The sequence below is a fragment of the Lygodium microphyllum genome, chromosome 7, assembly GCF_053477565.2.
Source record: "Lygodium microphyllum isolate KBCC chromosome 7, Lygodium_microphyllum_v1.1.10, whole genome shotgun sequence".
NCBI lineage: Eukaryota > Viridiplantae > Streptophyta > Polypodiopsida > Schizaeales > Lygodiaceae > Lygodium > Lygodium microphyllum.
The window spans coordinates 134,983,275-135,004,913 of NC_141141.1; the positions used below are offsets into that span (position 1 = coordinate 134,983,275).

The window sequence follows — 21,639 nt, forward strand, 5'->3', positions numbered from 1 at the left end:
ACTATAGTGTTACTTACGTCAGCCACCATTGTTACTTACATCAACCAAAGACTTCCCAAATGTAACCTTCATTTTTAATTGTATTATTCCACCATGTATCAAAATACAAAAAATTTGGAAGTTCCTTGTGATCTTAATGCCATCATACATACACCACATCCCTTGAAGCATTGGATATCACTATCCAATTGCATTTGCACTTCAGACACCAAAAGCACTTCAACAGTCTCATTAGTCTCAACCCCAATTAAACTTTGCTCTCAAGAAGTCAAGTGTTGTTAATTTAGACTGTGTTTACTTGTTCCTATCAAACTAGAATGCACACTTTGATGCTCATCTTTGATCAAGGATTTCCTTTCATGCATTAATTGTGCATAAAATTCCCAACATATGTAGTCAAGTAAAAAATGTTTCACTATTCATTGATAAATATGAGTTGGACTATTAAGCACTAACCTCTCAATAGCACTTTTTTTTACACCTTTTGGTGATGCTTTTAGGAACAAACCATACTAGTTTAGGTGATGAAAGGTCAAGGGTCAAAGTGTTTGATGCATAGCACTAACATTGAATATTTGTTGGCCTTTATGAATAAATAATATAATGATATATTACAAGATATTTCAACTCAAATATGTAAATGCTAGAATTAGATTTTCATAATTAACTAATGCTTGTTTTGCACTGAGAAAAAGGAGGCATGTGCTCTCTTAAAGCTAACTTAGGGATTATTCTTAAGATATTAAGCAAAAACGACTCTAGTTAGAATATCGATAAAATAATTGAGATCTTAAGTGCATGTGCTTTCACATAAGGATGCCTTGGGATTATTCTTAAAATATAAAGCAAAGAAGACTAAACTTATTAATACTGAGAAAATAGTTGAAATATGCTCATGTACTTTAAGTGTGTAATCTCAAGTCCACTAACAGTGCTTCAAGAATGTGGATGTTGTCCTATGGTAATCAATATTTAAGGTTTTTCAAATACTACCTAAGATGATGGGGTTCAAATACTAACAAAACTTGGGGAAACACTTAAGAATCCAATTATCTCTTGCTACAACAAAGCATCAACTGTGTTAAATATATCGTTTTGAAGACAATCTAATAGTGTTTATGGTAGACTACTCGAGCATTGACATCATTTTCCTCAAAATACTGAAAAACATTTGACGATGTTTTACTTTATGCAATAAAGACATGTAAAGCATTGCATTTTTTATTTTTAGTAGAAATTGTGATGTTTATATAGCGATGAGAGCATAATTGCATATGTTGCCACTATAAATCATTTGAATTATAGATATAGTGATGAAAACATATATGCATCCACTATAGATCATTTGAATTACATACTCATATTCAAAAAATCCAAATGTTGGCAAAGTTATGCCAACATAGTTTTTTGTAATGAAATTTTATGATTAAGACATCATGCAATGCCCTATATAGGTAGAGACCATGACCTTAAGGCTTCAATGCAATGCCTTGACAAAGTCACACACTCATTTTATTGATTGATCTAGATGTTCTTGGTTGTTATGTTGACATAGTTATTGGTCATGAAGTCGTAAGAAATTGGTTGCTTGTAGAAGAACATTAAAATGCACACAAAGAAAAATTAAGCACGAAAAAATTAGAGGTTCTTAAGGAACAAAGAACCCCATGATTAAACCATCTAAGAGGCGTGATCATACAAAACGACATAAAAAAACATTATGTTGCATACCTTTATTTCCAAGCGATAACACCACATGACTCTCAACTACTTTGTAATACATGTTTATGTGATGCTTAGTAAAGAGAGCACAATAAAAGGGGAAGTTACCTTACAATTGGAAGTTATTTTAGTATCTAGTAAAGAGATTGAGAGTAGGAACCTCCTCTTTTTCATTTGTTTTTTTTTTTTTGGGTTGGGGGAAAGAGAGAGAGAGAGAGAGAGAGAGAGAGAGAGAGAGAGGTGTGTGTGTGTGTGTGTGTGTGTGTGTGTGTATGTCTTCAAAAAGCCAAAATAGCCTATGTGACAAAGAAATGAGTACATCTGACCATGTTGTCTTGACTTAAGAACAACAATGAAAATAAAAAATAACTAACTGTGCTAATGCTTACAAGCATAACGACTACAATTATAGGCTGTCATCATGTACGAATTGATCTCTCAATGATCATTCAACCAACTTGAAGGATCCCAGCAAGTCCATTGAGAGGGGGTACTCATCTCTAATGGCAAGTGATGATGGCTCAAATATGTTGAAAATAAGGATGTCCAGAGCAACAATAGGGCAGTGTGGACATCATGCTCTACAAAGTGCAAATGCATGGTCTATTGTGACCCCTATGACTCATGGATGGTGTGGCGATGCTACTGCAGATGTAGCGTCTAGTGTTGTTCACATATGTCCAACAGCACTATGCATCCCAGGGAGAGGTGGACATCCATGTATGCTAGTCTGACAATGAATCCCTTTACTAGCGTGTAAGAAATGCCGCTAATACTGCACTAGCTTCATACTAAGGGTCTTTAGGCCATCCACACATTTTATTTGTATCAATTTTATAATATCTAACATGACAACTCAGTTCCACTCTATATGAGTGAGATGTTCCAAGTTGTATTGTAGTGGTTGGAGTGCATCCATCTCTACTCCACATGTCTTGAACCATTATTGCATCTCTACATATACCAACAATGTGTCTCTACACACTCCACTAACTATCTAGAGGATGCCAATGCCAATCCCAGATATCTATATCCAAGGATCTCCCATATCCTCTATAAGCACATTAGTGACTAAACTAATGCCTTCATGACCACAGATGTTGCTCCAACCTCTAATCTAATGATCTCATGGGGTATTTATGGTTTACTACGTATCATGCAAGCAATCATCGTCACTAGTGGCCTCTCAATACTCTTGTAGGTCTCTTTACAAAGACCTGTTGCATCATATTGGGGACCCATATAACAAGGCTAGGATAACCAACGTATTAAAAAACCATAATTTAGTGGAGGACTCATAGAATTGAGCATTTGCACATTTCCCCTCAAGTGCTCCATTTGCTACAATGGTGGCAAGACAAATTTTGGCATTGTAATCTTGTTTTTTGACCTTAACCTTTTTCATTATATCTATTAAATGTTTTTGGTCCTTCAAATGATGCCATTTGAGGGGATAAGCCAGGTCATCTGATGGAAAAAACAAACAAGTCACAACCAATTCGAGGCAATGTGATGACATGACTAGCCACCAGTCAGGGGCCTCAAGCGGACGCATTAGTCTGAATACAGACAAACCCAAACAAGCAAAAGTTTGACAAAAAGTGAATAGGTAGAAAAACCCCATAATGAATGAATGTGCGTGCGTGCGTGCGTGCGTGTGTGCGTGTGTGCGTGTGTGTGTGTGAAATGAACTGCTTGCTTGCTGCTGCTTCTTGTTCTCCTCTCTCTTGTTCTCTCTTTCTTCCTCTCCTTGGCTTTTCCTTTTTCCCTTCTTTGATAATACAAATGTGATATTGTTGCTATGTGATTAATGAAAGGGGGTGGTAAGAAGTACACAAATGTTTGGGTGACCAATTAAATATTTACTTACTTCTAGTTGAACTATTCATGCATGTTTGGATTGTGGGTGTGATAATATAGTATTTATTAGAGGCCAAATAGACCTATGAAACAAAAATGGTGAGTATAATTGATCTATCGTATGTCTTATAGATAGGCAAAGGGAGAACTAAACTAGAAATAAAATAAAGATCACATCATCAAGGTTACACATTCTCTTGTTTCTTACACCATCAACAAGATCCAACAAGGTGGCGATGATGGGATCTTAGATCCTCCATGATGAGAAAGAACTAACAAAGAAAGAAAAGTATATACATTGCCGTCTACTAGAGGGAAAATTGGCCCATGAAGCGATCACTACACAATAAGTTCAAGTATCATGTATAAACTAAATACAAATTAAATCTAGACAAATGCATCCCATTTCTAGTTCTAACCTAGCATGCTTTAAGGCTACAACCATGATAAGTAACTAATACCGCCCACTCAATCTAATGCTCACCCCTAAATCATCTATGATGGTATCCCAAGCATATGATGTCTCGAGAAATGTCCATCCATGGCACAATGTCGACAATTTAGAACTCACAAAGCAATAGCAATAAAGTTTAAGACCTTGTGCCTTAGCTTGTTCAATCAAGCTCCATGAGGTGAATATATGAGATAACGTGCCAAAACTATTGCAAAAACTAGCATGTGTTTCTACCTAAAGTATCGATCCATACGTCTTGGTTTTGACATGTCCAACCATAACAATCTTGAAATTTATTGGATCCATGGAGTCGCCAGATTTGCAAGGGTGACATGTATGCTCCATGCGTGGAAAAAGCACTCTTCTAGTGCCTCTTGAAGTGCAAATAGAAGAGCAGCTATAGTGATAAAAGCATAAGAGAAGTGCTTCCCTTCAAAATATGAATGATATGCAGATTTTCCATCATGTAGCCTCCTAACGACTTGTGCAACATGCTAGACATGGAGTGTCCAAATAGTGTCTAAAATTAGGTGGTGAGGGAAGTGGGGACTAATCTAGGATCCAATAGAGGGACTTTGCATAGATGAGATTAGTGATGGGTGAGGGTGATTTGGCTCATGGCAATTGCTTCACAAGGTAGGATCCAACAAAGGGACTTTGCATAGGCGAGATTAGCAGTAAGTGTGGGTGATTGTGGGTCATGGCAATTGCTTCAAGCCTACTTCACGTTTATGCTCACTAGGTATTGCTCAATCTTGAGCTGCCATTTCTCTGAGTCAAAGTTCAAACTTTTCAAAATGTCTTAGCATGGGTTGCCTTGAATAAAAGAGATGGATCTCTAGTGTATGGCTTGGAGCATAAAGTTCAAATACCACCAAATGAGGTGTGTTCCGCACAAACGTAGCATCTACCAAAGCTCCTGAAATGATGGTTAAACATATGGAAGAGCAAGCTTCTTCTCAGTATTCATGCAGCAGCAGTTGTTATATGATTACGCTAGACTCCACGAGATTAGTACTCGTGTCATTTTTCCACATTATTGGCATGAGCTGAGTTCATTGAGCATGGTCCATCATTCTATACAATTATAATGGTTTTACCAAAACATGTGCATGCATGGCATGTGCCCACGTGTGCGCTCATAGATATGTATATACATAACCTAGGAGATTACCCCAAAGAGTTGCAAAAAAGGACAATATTTTGTACATGCATAAGTGCCGCTAGAGAACTGGGAACCTGAAAAGATTATTCAATTTGTAGATGTATCGAACTGAGAAATCACTTCCAAAAACGCATTGGCGTGGTGACAAACCTTGTTTGTAACCAATCTGGTTATCGAAATATCACAAATGTACACCGCTATTCAAAAGTGTATCAGAGGACCATTGCAGGTTATATTTCACAGGTGCAGCCAAGTGAAATACCTTTTTAAAAAGGCAAAGGACATCACAATGGCATAGCTTGTTTGAGAACGAAGACCCAATATTCACTTCGCCTTGGCTCTAAGCTTACGTAATATCTTTTGAAGTTTCGAGCAGAAGTATGTGGTGACGCTTTTCAACTGATATATATCCTTCGAGACATACAAACATACATCCAGTAATCAGCTTACCCAAAAATAGTCTTGGGAGTGGCATCTTTTTCCAACATCATCTTGTTGTTGCAGCAACCGAGAACCTCCATCCCCCTTCAATTCCTCTGGATAAGAAACTTCCATGTGACTGAAACTCTGCTAGTGCAATGAAACAATGGTTAAACTTTGTAGTGCTGACTGTAGCCTAATATACATGTGAAAACTGGATTTTTATGAGTTTCATTAGTTTCACCTGCTTCCATGCTTCAAGGCTCCCACAATCAGGAAATGGAACTGCCATAGCATCAGTACTTCTGAAAATTTCAGTGGAGCTAGGAAGTTCCAAGTTGCAGTTTGTAGGAACTGACGCTTCTCTTTGCGCAATGACCTTCCGGAAACCAAATGCATCACGGGTATCTTCACCATCCCAGGCTGGTGTTTCAGACTGGTGAAAACTACTAGTCTCTGTCCCAGAACCATATGCACTTGCAGCAGCTACTGCAGCATCAAATGAATCTAGTGACTGAGGAGGCTGGGAAACCTGAGAAATAACTCCTGACAGCATATGACCATTCTGAGATACTTCATTTAGAAGCTCACCAACACTGATATTGGTTAAGCTATCAACCCAGTCAATCTCTGTAGGTAATACTGAGCTGTTCACGTGATCCTGCAAACAAATCATCAACATATAATGGCATCACACTTCCCTGACAAAAGCATTAATAGCCCTTTACCTGATAAATTAAACATACTTACCTCAACAGCCCAAAGTCTTAGGGAAAAGCTGTCATTACTTCCCTCGAAAAGCCAAGAGCAATTTCCTTGACTACCTCCAGCCTCTTGAGTTTTATGCCCAGCTTTATTTGAGCAGCCCTTCGAGTACTCACCCACTGATCCTTGGCCAACGATGTTGAATGTGCTGTTTTCATCTATAAGAGCTTGTCTATTTGGACACTCCAGTGATACCAATGATGTTTCTTTTTCAACTCCAGAATCCTTCATTGTTGTATTAGCCAGGTTTCCAAAATCATCATCAGTTGTTTGATGGTGTATCAAACAATTATTGCCTGCTGACAAGCTACTATTTTGGGGTTTGACTTGTTCAACGGCCACAACTTTGCATGTGGTCCCAGACTGTGTGCAACCATGTTGCTGCAGTATCTCTTGATGTGTGCTAGTACTGGATTGAGCATAAACATCTGATTTTGCTGGTGTAGTTGTCCTGGAATCCGTTGCAGATATGTTTCCAGAACAAATTGCAGGAGAGAATGGATGTGCCTGAGTTAAAAACTGGTTAGGTTCATCCTGTAGAATGACTTTCTCACTTCCTTCCATTTCGCTTTCAATACCAACAACAGAGGTTGACAAAGAAGCAAGTTTCTCAAGAGGCTCCGCATGAGAAGACTGAAGCACGCGTGGAGGGAACCAACCATACCTAGATGACATGTCAGCCAACAGTTATGGAATTAGTATGATGACTTGAATCTAGTGCCATAGAAGCTGCTCATAGACTTGAAGTACCTTAATCGGAATACAGAATTGTTTCCCAAGGCTGCATAAAGGTCTCCTGCTGTGATGAATACGTCATCAGAACTCCAATGCTGGACAGAAATTGAGCCTTTCACCTGTGCAGTAAAAGGGAAAAGCTGAAGTTGACCCGAAGCACCAGATGTCTTGCCCCACTTTTGTGTCAAGTGGCGTAAGACAGAGGCAACTGATTTTTGTGGTTTCATTGTTAGTTCCAGGTGAGGGTTGAGACCAGCCTGAATACACAGGCAGAAAACTCTATCAGATTACACTGCAACCTCAATAGCAAAGGAAAAATTAAGATATGCTTGGCAAATACCTGCTCTAGGGATTTGCGAGTATTATCATCGATTGGAAACAACTGAAGTTTCAATTTTTCTGCTTGCTTTTCTGTAAAAGCAACAAATAACAGTGTATTTTGAAGTGATGAATTTCAACAAGATCATGCCAGGATTGTAACACTTAATCAAAAGTAACAAGCAGACCCAAACAAAGAGAAATGCTAGAACAATCCAGTACTTGCCATGTCAAGGTTGTACCTTCTGTCGAAACCTTTTCATCTGAAGCTGTGTGAGAGGTAGGTTGACTAAATAAAGGTCCTATGGGCTGTCCAACATCTGGTTGGCTGCATGTGTTCAAGCCTCTACTACTTAGTCCTACTCCTTCTAGTTGTCCAGCAGCTGCTGCCCGTTCCAACTGCTCTGCAGCTTCAGCCACCAGGTTCACACCTTTACTGGCAGCTTTCTCCCATCTTTTGAATGCGGCCGTTGACACAAGTGAGTCTTGAAGAAATTCAAAAACAGTATTAACAACAGATCAAGTGCGGAAGAAAGGAAAAACGTGTAAATAATGATCCTAGAAGCATATCCCATACCAGACTTTTTGTTACGCTGTCTCCGTGGTTGTAGGGTCTCTGCCTTTCTTCGAACAACAGTCTTGGTCTTCCTTATCTGCAGGTCTTCAGCTGTAACATTTGCCATAGATTCAGGTACAGAAATAGCTGGCCTTTTGGAAACTTGTGCAGCAACAAGAGGATCACCAGTGACAGCCATTCGTGGAGCTTTTCTTCTATTAGCTTTTTTACGATCCCTAGTTAACTGGTTTTCCTGTAAAGGGTTGGTAAACATGAAAAAATAAATGAAGGTATGCACATCTAATATATTGTAGTTCAGCAACAAGAGACAAAAGAGGTAAAACAAACCAATGCAGTAACAAAGGTTTTGAAGCGCCTTGGTTTTAAATGTAGTTTTGAGGCTGAACAGCTCTGTTTTTCCATCAAAGACCACCTGATTTAAAAAATCACAAATAATAAGGTAATTTGAATCAGATAATGCACTTCTTAAACTTTTGTTCATTAAAGACTTCCCTTCCCCTAGGTTGTATAAAGCTGAGTTACAACAAGAGAGCTGAGAAAAGCCCAAAAAAGCAAAGAGGACTCAGGGCAACAAGCATTTGGATAAGCATCCGTACCTTTGAGCTTGCTTCCTAAGCTAAAAACCACATTCATAGAAACAACCAGCTTTAACATGGTTTGTGACTAAGAAAGAGTTCCAAGATATGCCAACTTGATAGGTACCCCTAAACACAAGGTGTCCAAAAGTAACCAGTTGATCTGACAATTAACATGGCCAACCTTCTTCGAAAGCTTTAATTTCAAGAATTGAAGCTTTTTGGGTTACAAGGATTAAGACTTTGAAACTTCAACTAATTTGGAGGGAGTACTTTTGGAGCAGTTAATAAACGGATTCCAGATGTGGCTTCATCAAAGCGCATTGCTAGTATAGGGCATCCATGTTATATGCACCTCATAAGATCAGGACTCCCCTAAACCATGGGGATCCCTAGTAACTGAGTCAGTAGAAAGCTCCTTTTCTAATACATTCACAAAAAAATTAGCATCCCAACCTAAGGGTTTAATGAGAAGCAATATCTATTTCAGCAGCATACTCTAAAATCATGCCATGTTATTGATTGTAACTGATTGCTCTGTGGACCCGGCCAAAACTCCCGAGCATAGCTACTAGGAACGAGGAAGGAAATGGTGAGGGTAGGGAATGGGAACAGGAACAAGGAAGTGGGACTTCAAAAATAGAAAAATTAAACTTTTTTCAATATTCTAAAGTAAAAGACTTCAGAAGTATTCAAAGACACTTCCAAAGCATCATTGTGAAGATCCTATTTTACATACTGCAATTAGGCCCAAGTTATTACAGGGCACAACTACGCATCTTCCATAAGACAATGGTTTCACCAAGTTTTACACATTAAGTGCCACATGTGATGCGAACCATCCTCATTATAGAAAGGTAAACATATAATCACTTGGGCTACTTGACTTTTGATAGACACACAAGTAATTGCACTATTTTTGGGTCGTTGACAAGTTGCTCGATGGAGCAAGTTCAATTTTCTAGTGAAAGAAAAGAATTACAGGTGTCTACTCAAAAAATGGGGGGTTTCATCTTCCCAAGGAGTTATTTCAAAGAAGCAACTGATATGAAGTGCACACACAAAAGAAAAGCGCGGTAAAAAGAAGGCATGGATTACTAACTGAATAATGGGCAGGATGATCATGAGGGAGCAGGCAATGACAAGCAGGACACAAATTCATTGACTAGGAACTGGACTGGGATACTGATGGAGACAAAGGTGTACTTTGGAAGGACAAGCCGGTACAAATGATGATGGTGGAGAGATGCAAGTGTCGGTGCTTTTGGAGACAACTGGAAGAGGGATAGCTGATGCAATGGGAAAAGGGCTAGCTGATGCAGTGGGAGATACCAATGAGGATGGTAGTAGTTTTCTAGCTTCTACAAGATGTCTCACAACCATGAAACAGAACAGTATCAAAAATGGCGCAACAATGGAAGCATAGACAAGTGCTGAAATAAACTGTTGAACACAAGATAGAAGAGAAAGGAAACAAAAGACAAAAGAACATTGCAAAGGAAGAGAACTCAGAGATGTGCTCGGAAAATGGAATCCATATATCAAACACGAGAATCATAGGTATAACGGTGAGTCACTAGTTGTGTGGGCACTGGCATTGGCTCCACTCTCCAATAGAAAGACCTCCTAAAGAATGATGATAATTGAATGAGAGGAGGAGGAGCCACTGAATAAATAGGCCCAAAATATGCCAAATATGGCAGTTGGTCAACCAGCAATAAATGCCTAAATAATCACTAAAATAACCACTATAAAATGCCTAAATCACCCAGCAATATCAAGCATAGCCCAAACTCATAGATGAGCTGACTAGACTGCTAACACCCTCTCTCGGATCATGGGTAATTTAATACAATACAATAATGCAATGATAATCGTATACAACAAAGAACCACCAGAGTAGAACCATGGATACTCAAGTAGTGGGTGATCAAGATACCACCAAGGTGCCTCGAAGAGAACCTGAGGTCAATATCAATCATACCAGATCTTGAAAATAGAGAAGAGTCATAACAAATCTCCATGTCTGTCATCAACAATGTCTCGCAATAGCATACAAGACTATCCTATTAAAAATGCCTCTTAACATATGTGACCATGGATTCCTCGCCTTTGGCCAAGACCGCCAAAGTGTCCCCTCATGTGAGCTTAGACTAGGAGCCAATCCCGCTCTTTGTCAAAGGAACAGCCCACCATGAACCTGGATGTCAATCCCAACTTGAGGATTTGAATCTACCAAACTTTGATCAACACGTCAAGAACATCCCTCGCTAGATCCAATGCACCTGTATACCTGTATAGATGAGGCTCGATCGCCCCATCTCACCACCCTCACACACTCCATCGCTCGCACTAGAAAGTTGTGAGGGATGACCACATCACCTGGACTAGAAGCAACTGAGGAAGAGGCAATCCAGCCCTTCTCGTGATCTGAAAAAGTTGATCCCTTCTGCGCCACGAATTTCGCCTTGGCCGAAGGATCGAAGTCATAGTCTCAGAAAGAGAATGACACGTCGGAGGAGTCTGCATCCCACTTCTTCTTCTTCTTTCGTGAGGCTGCTAACTCTTGGCAGTCCTTCCGCAAGTAACCATTCTTACAACAGTGATAACATTGGGCCTTCAACTTCTTCCTGTCACCCCTCTCTCTAGCTATAAAGGCCTCACTAGAACCGCCATAATGAGATGAGAGCCTCCCCTGTAGACGCAAAGATATCTCATGCTCAAGCAGCATCAAGGACATATACGTAAAGCTCACAAGTGTAGAGGATGTCTACGTCTTCAAAGCATTCCCTACTCCATCAAACTCCAGGGGGGGACCTTGTAGAGTACCGTACCGACTAGATGTGCCTCTGGAAGGGCAGATTGCATGTGTCGAAAGCTGGTCATGTATCTGTGTAACACATAGCAAAAATGATTGAATGGTGTCCTTGGACTTAAACTTCATCTGCTAAAGCTATCCATAAAGGGTCACAACATGCATAGGGAAAGGTGCCTTGTACAACATCTGAAGCTTCGACCATATCTCCAGGAATGTCATACAAGAGGTAACTGTCAATAGACCTTCTATAGAAATACACCGAAGCAGTGCATAATATGCACAAGCATCGTCCAAATCCCATGTAAGCACAGCTTCTTCATGGTTGGTTGAGAGATAGCAACAAATCAATACAATGATAGATAGGATTGGGGACACGGCCCTTATCGGAGCCACCAATTATACCAATCATCTATGTTTCCGCAAGTGACTCTTCTTACCACAGTGATAGCATTGGGCCTTCGATTTCTTCTTCCTATCACCCCTCTCTAAAACTATAAAGGTCTCACTAGATCCGCCATAATGAGATAAGAGCCTCCCTTGTAAACACAAAGATGTCTCGTGCTCAGGTAGCCTCGAGAACATATGTATCAAGCTCACAGGTATAGAGGATGTCTGTGTCCTCAAAGCATTCGCCACTCAATCAAACTCCGGGGAGGCCTTGTAGAGTACCATACCCACTAGAAAACTGCCAAAAACAGTAAAAACGGCCGTATAAGCAGTTGCCCAGCCATGGTTAAGGGCAGAAAACCAAAAATGCAGGCTGGTGGAGAATTGAATGCAGCGAACTGATGATTGTAGACTGAAATCCAGGCGCACGCTAAAAATGCAGGTTGCTAGTCTGAAAAATGCAAGCCTGATCAAACTGGGGAAGAAAGGATTGTAATCAGCAGAAAAATCGCAGCAGGAACCGAAATTCTGCAATCTAATACCATGTTAGAAGTGGTGCAGCAATGGAAGCATAGATAAGTGCTGAAATAAACTGCTGAACACAAGACAAAAGTGAAAGGAAACAAAAGAACACTACAAAGGAAGAGAACTCAAAGATGTGCTTGGGAAATTGAATCCATTTACCAAACACAAGAATGACGCGTACAACACTGAGTCAATGGTTGTGTGGGCACTGGCACTGGCTCCTCTTTCCATCAGGAAGACCTCCTCAAGAATGATGATGACTGAATGAGAGGAGGAGGAGCAATTGATTAAATAGGCCCAAAATATGCCAAATATGGCAACTGGTTGGCTAGCATTTAATGCTGGTCAGCCAGCAATAAATGCCTAAATAATCACTAAAATGACCACCATAAAATGCCTAAATTACCCAATAATATCAAGCATAGTCAAGACTCACACATGAGCTGACCAGACTGCTAACAAAGAGATTTTGCACTCTGCAGCCATCCGGGCAGCAAAGTTGAGCAAGGCAGAGAGGCAGCTTGGCGAGGGAGGTGCAATGGCAGAAAAGAGGACAAACAGCAGAGTGAAATAGCCTGCTTTGTATGACTCTAAGCATATTGCACACATTTGTACTACCTGAATTATAAGTTTATTGATATAAGTATCCCGTTAATCAAGCAAACAACTATGAGACATATTTCCCCACAATTCAACATGCAACCAAAAACCACAATCCTTCTTGTCCTCTCCAGTTAGAGGCACAAATACATTAGCTAAACAAGCAACTTTGGACAGCTATAGGAATTGAACAAGAGGTTTCCCAGTTAAGCAACAGCAATCAAAAGACCGAAACTCAAACATGTTAATGGTGCATAAATATACTAACCATCGAAGCATTGCAGAGTTTGCATCCTTGGAATTTTTAGCATCCAATAGAAACTCAGGCCCCAAAAGTTTATTGATTCGTCTAATGAGCCGATAATAATAATGTCGAACCTGTTATAACAGAAAAGTGTTCACATACTAATCAAAGTCCTATGAAAAAAATGCTAACTACAGGCTTTGCTTGAATTCACTGTATGTTGATAAAAAGAACAGACAAAACCTCTCACCTGGTCCTTATTCTTGCTTTGAACCCGTTTTGTGATTTCATCAAAATTCTGGAAGCATGAAAATGGATCCACCTTAACCCAATAAAAGTTCTAGTAAAACATTAACATTTTCAAGTTTCCTGGATTTCATCAGTTTAAATGTATCTGCAATACAGTGATAAACAGACAATAGAGAACCTTTCCCACATGGCGCAAAGCAACAAAAAAACTCTCTTCCTCTTCATGGGTCCATGCATCCCAATGCCGTGTGGGTTTTTTCCCTGAAAATATTAGAATGGTTGAGTTTCAAACTACTCTTTCTTGCAAATAATGTAAAAAAACACAACTGCTTATTCAAGTTTAGAGTATCTCAACAGTTCACAAAAGCAGTCCATTTTCCTTTTCTATAACCACAAAGCATGCTAGGCACATAAGGTTGCTGATGCAAGTGGCAAGCCAGCCATCGATAGACTGAAGATTGACATCTCCAGATCTGATGGAAGTGCCAAGCACTGTCAGTAGGACAATAGACTGAAGATTGAAGTCTCCAGATTTTGGCTGTAAAAGCCACACCATCTAATACTTCAACCCCAGCACAAATGGGGCACATGCCATATATACAGTCAGTTGCCATGTTTGCATTGGTTGCATATTTTTCCAGCTTCTTAGCCATATACCTGCTAGCATGCTTTATTACTTAAAACCTTAGGGTGCTGATAAAAGCAACATTAGTCCACCCTTCCTAGTGAACTCTAGCTTCACATCTTCTAAATCTCATTGGCTAGGCATGTAGGTATATTCAACCCCAACCCTGAATCACTAAACTATCCCATAAGGACATTAGGAATCCCAATCTCCAATCTTCCACAAAGTCACAAGCTAGATTTCCAGTCCTCACATATTGAGCATCCCAAGCACAGGGCTGATAACCATGACTCAGAACTCCCCAATCTCATTGGCTAGGCATGTACATCTATTCAACCCTAACCCTGAATCATGGAACTACCCCCATAAAGACATGAGGAATCCCAATCTCCAATTTGCAACCAAGTCACAAGCAAGATTACCAGCACTCACATGTCAACCATTCCAAACATAGGGCTGATAACCACAATTCACCAACGCCACAAACAGCACAATAATGCAAAGTGCAAGGCTCTCTAAAAACATAGATGCAATGCCAAACACATTCATGCATGACAGAACTATGTGCCAACATTCTAATGGCCATGATGTTAGAAGTGGTGCACCAATGGAAGCATAGACAAGTGCTGAAATAAACTGCTAAACACAAGACAAAAGAGAAAGAACAAAAGAACAAAAGCACATTGGAAAGGAAGAGAACTCAGAGATGTGCTCAAGAAATTTTATCCATATACCAAATACAAGAATGACACATACAATAGTGAGACACTGGTTGTGTGGGCACCCGCACTGGCCCTTCTCTCCAACAGGAAGACCACCTGAAGAATGATGATGATTGAATGAGAGGAGGAGGAGCCACTAAATAAATAGGCCCAAAATATACCAAATATTGCAGCTAGTTGACCAGCATTTAATACTGGTCGGCCTGCAATAAATGCCTAAATAATCACTAAAATGACCACTATAAAATGCCTAAATTACCCAATAATATCAAGCATATCCCAAACTCACACATGAGCTGAGTAGACTACTAGCACCCTCTCTCAAATCATGGGTGATCTAATACAAGTGCACTGGATCCAGCCCACTCTCTTAGTCCGAGGCAAAGGTTGACGTGTCGAAGGAGTCCCCATCCCGCGTAAAGGCCTCACTGGATTTGCCATAATGAGATGAGGACCTCCCCTATAAACACAAAGTGTCTCATGCTCAAGCAGCATTGAGGACATGTGTATAGCTCATAGATGTAGAGGATGTCTGTGCCCTCAAAGCATTTGCCACTCCATCAAAGTCTTGGGGGAGCTTGTAGAGCACCATGCCCACTAGATGTGCCTCTGGAAGGGTAGACTGCATGTGTCAAAGTTGGTCCTGTACTTGTGTAACACGGAGCAAAAATGATTGAATGGTGTCCTTGGTCTCAAACTTCATCTACTAAAGTTGTCCATAAAAGAATCGCAGCACGCATAGGAAAGGGTCCTCGTACAACATCTAGAGCTTCGACCATATTTTTGATGATGTCCTACAGGAGGTAACCATCGGGAGAATTTCTTTAAGAAAACACCAAAGGAGTGTAGAATACGCATGGGCATCATCCGAATCCCATGTCAGCACAACTTCTTCATGGTTATCCTCATCAAAATCATCGAGAAGAGCAAAAGGATGCTAAGGCCGAGAAATAGCTCCGCATACAATGTACCAAATCCACTTCTACACAAACCAAGCTTTCATCATAGCAGTCCATGTAAGATAGTCATGCCCATGTAACTTATCATCTATAGAAGTGCATGGAGAAGCCATCTGGAGAGGAGAAGAGAAGACATAGGATAGAGGATATACAGGGAGGAAACACAGCAAAACCAACAACAAAGACTTCATAAAATGAGAGTCCACATACAGTATAACCAAAAAACTAATCAAAAACGAAAGCCAATGGCTACGAAATGAAAAAAAAAACAATCAAAACCACCAAAAACAGCAAAAACGGCCTATACAAACAGTTGCCCAGCTACATTTGGGGGCAAAAAACCAAAAATGCAAGCTAGTGGAGAATTGAACGCAACAAACTGACGATTGCAGGCTGAAATCCGACCGCAGGCTGAAAACGCAAGTTGTCGGATTGAAAAAAGTAGGCCTGATCAACAAGGGGAAGAAAGACCTATATAATCAACCAAAAAAACATAGCAAAGACCTAAATCTTGCAATCTGATACCATGTCAGAAATGGTGCAGCAATGGAAGCATAGACAAGTACTGAAATAAACTACTGAAAGAGAAAGAACAAAACAACAAAAGCACACTGCAAAGGAAAGAGAACTCAAAGATGTGCTTAGAAGATGGAATTCATATACCAAACATGAGAATGACGCGTACAACAGTGAGTCACTAGCTGTGTGGGCACCAACACTGGCTCCTCTCTCCAACAGGAAGACCACCTGAAGAATGAGAGGAGGAGGAGCTACTGAATAAATAGGCCCAAAATATGCCAAATATGGGAACTGGTCGACCAGTAATAAATGCCTAAATAACCACCAAAATGACCACTATAAAATGCCCAAATTACCCAGTAATATCAAGCATAGCCCAAACTCACACATGAGCTGACTAGATTGCTAACACATGAGTGACTCTTGGAGATTCAATAAATTCAAGGACACTAATACGTGGAGCTGAGAGTTTCTTGTTTTAGACACTTGAGCCACTTGACCAGTCATTCATCTTTTGCACTCAATCCTTTAACTCCTTATAGGAATTGTCGCAATATCTAGTAATCCACTAATGTCTACATAGAGATGCCCTTGTATCTCTCAATAGTCATTCACCTATGGTGCTCTCTCTATCTTTCTTTTTCTCTCCCCTCCTCTTGATCACCTTCACTCTAATCAAAGCAAGATTGAGCACTTGTGTACACACTTATCAACAATTGCCATTCTTCAAATGTGGCCATGAATGTATTGCTTCAACCTTTGCAAGGTCAATACATACACCATCAGCCAAAACTATATGTTTCAAGAAGTGGATCTCATGCAAAAAGAACTCACTTTTCTTGTCATTAATCACCAAACAATGCTTATGCAACTCATTGAGCACAATGTCCAAGTGCCTTCTATACTCCTGTTCATTCTTTGAATGCACAATGTGTCATCAAAGAATGTGTCCACAAATGCTATATGTGGTCTAAAAGTCATGTTCATCATTCGACTGAACGTGGTTGGAACATTTAAACATCCAAATGGTGTAACAAGAAACCCATACAACCCAAAAGATGTATTCATACATCCTCTGGTCTACTACGTATCTCATGATATCCGCTTTTCAAATCAATACAGCTGAAAATGACTAATCCTTGCAACCTATCCATGTATCATCAATCCATGGAATTGAAAATTGATGCTTGATGGTAATCTTATCCAAAGCATGATAATCAATGTGCATACACCATGAACCATCCTTTTTCTATACCAAAAGCACATGAGAGTAAAAAGGGAATGAGATGGGCTAAATCAACTCCTTTACTAACAGCTCATTAACTTAGCTCATTATCTCTTCCTACTCAGCTACACCCATGTTTTAGGTGGATCATTAGAAGGCTACCAAGAGTCAAATCTATAGCATGATCCTTTGGCTTTTTGCATAGTAGCTATCCTAGAACTGATTGTGAGAAGCAATCACCATACATTTTCAAAAATGACATGCGATCTTTATCCAAACTTCAAAGATGACAAAAGCTAAGTATGCTAAAAAATGATTTTTCATTACTTTAGAAATAGCTGAAACATTTGCAATTGGGATTGATTCCTCTTTTAGCTTTACAACAAGAGTGTGAGATGGAAGGATCGAGGTGCAGCTGAGAGTTCAGTAGACATCCTAGAACTGATTGTGAGAAGCAATCACCATACATTTTCAAAAATGACATGCGATCTTTATCCAAACTTCAAAGATGACAAAAGCTAAGTATGCTAAAAAATGATTTTTCATTACTTTAGAAATAGCTGAAACATTTGCAATTGGGATTGATTCCTCTTTTAGCTTTACAACAAGAGTGTGAGATGGAAGGATCGAGGTGCAGCTGAGAGTTCAGTAGACAGTGTGAGAGTGAGAGAGACAGAGTGAAGCACGACACCCAAGAGAATAGACTGAAAGAGTGTAATCAGAAAGTACAAAGTACAACCCTTAAACCTTAGGGTTGTAGGGGGTGTTCACACCCGACACACACTAAGTGCCCATAAGTGTGTAACATAAGCACATAAGCACATACGACAATAAGACTATAAGTCTGGGGGGAAAAACCTCTCCTACCGAGAGTAAAAAGTGCCCCAGTGTCCTACTGATCACCAACACTCCCATATGAGCGTAGGCGTAAGTGAGTCGTGAGTCAAATACCCAACAAACCCCCCTGGAGTGAAGAGTGATCAAGAGTACAAGGATCATCCGCCACCAAAGGATATCAAATTTAAAGCATCGCGAAATGCTTCAAATTTGTCAGGAGAAAGAGCTTTGGTGAAGATGTCTGCCACATTACTGGTGGTAGGACAATAGACAAGGCTGATATCACCTGCATGTAGCCTCTCTCTGACAAAGTGATAATGAATCTCAATGTGTTTCGTGCGGGCATGAAACACTGGGTTCCGTGCCACTGCAATGGCACTCTGACTGTCAGTGAACAAAGGAGTAGGCTCCGTAACAGATACATCCAAATCAGCTAGCAAGCGTCTAAGCCATACGCATTCAACTGTGGTAGTGAAAGCTGCCTTGTATTCAGCTTTACATGACGATGTGGCAACAGTGGATTGTTTCTTGCTAAGCCAAGAAATGCAAGAAGAGCCAAGAAAGAAACAATTGCCACTAGTGGAGTGAAGTGTATCATAATCACCAGCCCAATCAGAATCACTGTAAGCATGTAACTGCAGTGGTCCCTCCTTGGCATAAAGCAACCCAAGAGATCGAGTACCCTGCAAGTCACGAAAAACACGCTTGACAGCTTGCCAATGTGACATATGTGGCTGATGCATATACCTGCTCAAAGCTGAAACTGCAAACTGTATGTCCGGCCTAGTGTTGCATAGGTAAATAAGACATCCAACTGCAGGAGCATATGTATGTATATCAAACAAATCACTGTCATCATGTACTGACAGTTTCAGTCCAGGTTCCATGGGGGTACAAACTGCCTTGCAATCCTGTAAGCCAAACTTCTCAAGAAGCTGCCCAATATACCTTGACTGTGATAGCCCAATACCTCGAGCATCATGTATGAACTGGATGCCCAAGTAGTAATGCAAAACTCCCAAGTCAGAAATGTCAAAAGTTTGCTGCAAATTTTGTTTGAATGCTGAAATCTGATTAGCATATGTTCCAGTGAGCAAAAGGTCATCAACATAAAGACATATAATCAGCATTGATCCCCCTTCTTTACATACGTAAAGAGTAGACTCAGATGAGCTGTTTAGAAACCCCTGACCAAGCAAGAAAGCATCTATTTTTGCATACCAAGCTCTAGGAGCTTGTTTCAAACCATATAGTGCCTTTTTGAGCTTGCATACCAAATGTTCTGAGCCTTCAACTGCAAAACCAATGGGCTGCTGTACATAAACTTCCTCCTTAAGTTCCCCATGTAAAAATGCAGTCTTGATATCCAGCTGATGCACTGTCCAACCATAATGTGCAGCCAAAGCAATCATAGACCTAATGGTCGTCATGCGGGAAGTAGGAGCAAATGTCTCCTCATAGTCAATGCCCTTTTTCTGTGCGTAGCCTTTAGTTACAAGCCGTGCCTTGTATTTATCAATGGATCCATCTGCTTTTCTTTTCAGTTTGTAGATCCATTTCGTTCCAATGGCTTTCTTCCCAAATGGCAAGGACACCAAATCCCAAGTTTGATTCTTAGTAATAGAATCTAATTCAGCTTGCATTGCTGCCATCCAATGCACATTGTGTTGTGCATCCTCAAAACATTCAGGCTCTTCATTATCAAAAGTACTTGCTGCCATAACAAACTCCATGGTATGTGCTGAATCATGCAAACAAGTTTGCCTTCATGGGTGCATCCAAAGGACTATCTTGCATAGTCTGCAAATACCATCTAGGTAACTGTCTAGCTTCCTGACTGTGTACAAGCTCTTGCTGAATTTCAGTTTCAGCATTATGCTGAATATTCCGATCAGCCAATGGCTGAATTTCTGCACTTTCCATAGGAGCAGCTGGCTGAACATTAGGTTCGTTTTCTGAAGCTCCAGCTGAATCACCAAAAGTAATGGGCAGCAGCCCTTCAAAAATATCATTGGCAGCCTGATATGTGTCCAAACCAGCCAAGGATAATTCTAATTTTTCATCAAAAACAACATCCCTGCTGACAAAAACCTTCTTTGTAACGGGATCATAGAGTCTGTAGCCTTTGCTCTCATTGCTATATCCCATAAAAATGCACTTAACAGCCTTGTTATCCAACTTTTTTCTAAGTACCTGTGGAATATGGGCATAGGCAAGACACCCAAAGGTATGAAAGTGACCAACAGAAGGTTTACGGCTGTTCCAAGCCTCAAAAGGTGTGATGGTCTTCAAGGCTTTGGTAGGGCATCTGTTCAAAATATGGCAAGCACACATGACTGCTTCCATCCAAAAACTGAGGCAAGCTCTTTGCCTTCAGCATACATCTGGCCATCTCCATGAGTGACCGATTCTTCCTCTCTGCTATAATTCTGCTGTGGAGTATAGGCAGTAGTGTACTGATGGACTATGCCTTTCTGCTTCAAAAAAGAATTCAGCATAGAGGACATGTATTCCCCCCCTCCGTCCGAACGGAGAGTCCTAATTTCGCATCCAGATTGATTTTCAACAAGTGCATTGAATGCCAAAAATGCATCATACACTTCTGACTTCTTTTTCAAACAGTAGACCTAGCAAAAATGTGTAAAGTCATCAATGAATGTCACAAAATAATAACAACCATGAGATGGTTTGCATAGGCCCACAAACATCTGAATGCACCAACTGCAATCTGGTTGTTGCTCTGAAAGCAACATCACGGGGAAATGAGAAACGATGCATTTTCCCCAAAATGCATCCCTCGCCTAAGTGCTCAGGAGGTCTCGCCAAGAGAGGTAAGCCATCCAACATCTGAGTACGCTGCAAAAGCATCAAGCTGCTAAAGTTTACATGCCCCAAACGAGCATGCCATAACTCCGCCTGTATCATAGCAGAAGTAAGAGTGGATGTCAAGTATGCCGACTGATCTACTGAAAGAGCATCCATCTCATATAAACCATGACACAAAGATCCTGTCAAGACCAAAGTCATGCGTTCTTTATCTCTAACCATGCAACGGTCATCATCAAATGTGACCTGCAAACCACAACGTGCCAAAGAAGAAATAGAAAGCAAATTCTTCTTGATTCCAGGCACAAACAAAGTATCCTGCAGGCGGAGAATAGAGCCATCAATGGCTGTGAGCTGAATCTCCCCAATACCACGAACAGGGTATGATGCATTATTGGCACACTGTACAGATTTCCCAACGGGAGGTGCACTAACTGAAGCAAACAAATCTCTGCGAGATGTAATATGTCTAGAAGCACCACTGTCAAAGAACCAAGTGTCAGCATCCTCTG

At 40.4% G+C, this 21,639-nt stretch overlaps 1 protein-coding gene across 3 annotated transcripts in view; it reads right to left on the bottom strand.

Annotated features, from left to right (window-relative positions):
* Nucleotides 1-5,263: 5,263 nt before the first annotated feature.
* The window catches only part of LOC148033995 (uncharacterized), a 35,512-nt gene continuing 19,136 nt past the window's right edge, over nucleotides 5,264-21,639 (bottom strand). The window contains exons 3-14 of one of the 3 annotated variants that reach the window (XM_087682003.1): nucleotides 13,593-13,675; nucleotides 13,416-13,463; nucleotides 13,190-13,299; nucleotides 8,344-8,428; nucleotides 8,017-8,248; nucleotides 7,682-7,924; nucleotides 7,462-7,532; nucleotides 7,137-7,378; nucleotides 6,372-7,050; nucleotides 6,213-6,282; nucleotides 5,866-6,110; nucleotides 5,264-5,768 (exon numbers count right to left, since the gene is read on the bottom strand). In XM_087682003.1, coding sequence (XP_087538129.1) covers nucleotides 5,643-5,768; nucleotides 5,866-6,110; nucleotides 6,213-6,282; nucleotides 6,372-7,050; nucleotides 7,137-7,378; nucleotides 7,462-7,532; nucleotides 7,682-7,924; nucleotides 8,017-8,248; nucleotides 8,344-8,428; nucleotides 13,190-13,299; nucleotides 13,416-13,463; nucleotides 13,593-13,675 — 2,234 coding nt within the window. In that variant the 3' untranslated portion in view covers nucleotides 5,264-5,642. Of the gene's footprint in view, nucleotides 5,769-5,865; nucleotides 6,283-6,371; nucleotides 7,051-7,136; nucleotides 7,379-7,461; nucleotides 7,533-7,681; nucleotides 7,925-8,016; nucleotides 8,249-8,343; nucleotides 8,429-13,189; nucleotides 13,300-13,415; nucleotides 13,464-13,592; nucleotides 13,676-21,639 lie in introns of all 3 variants that reach the window. The other 2 variants (XM_087682002.1, XM_087682001.1) reach the window with 2 other exon arrangements.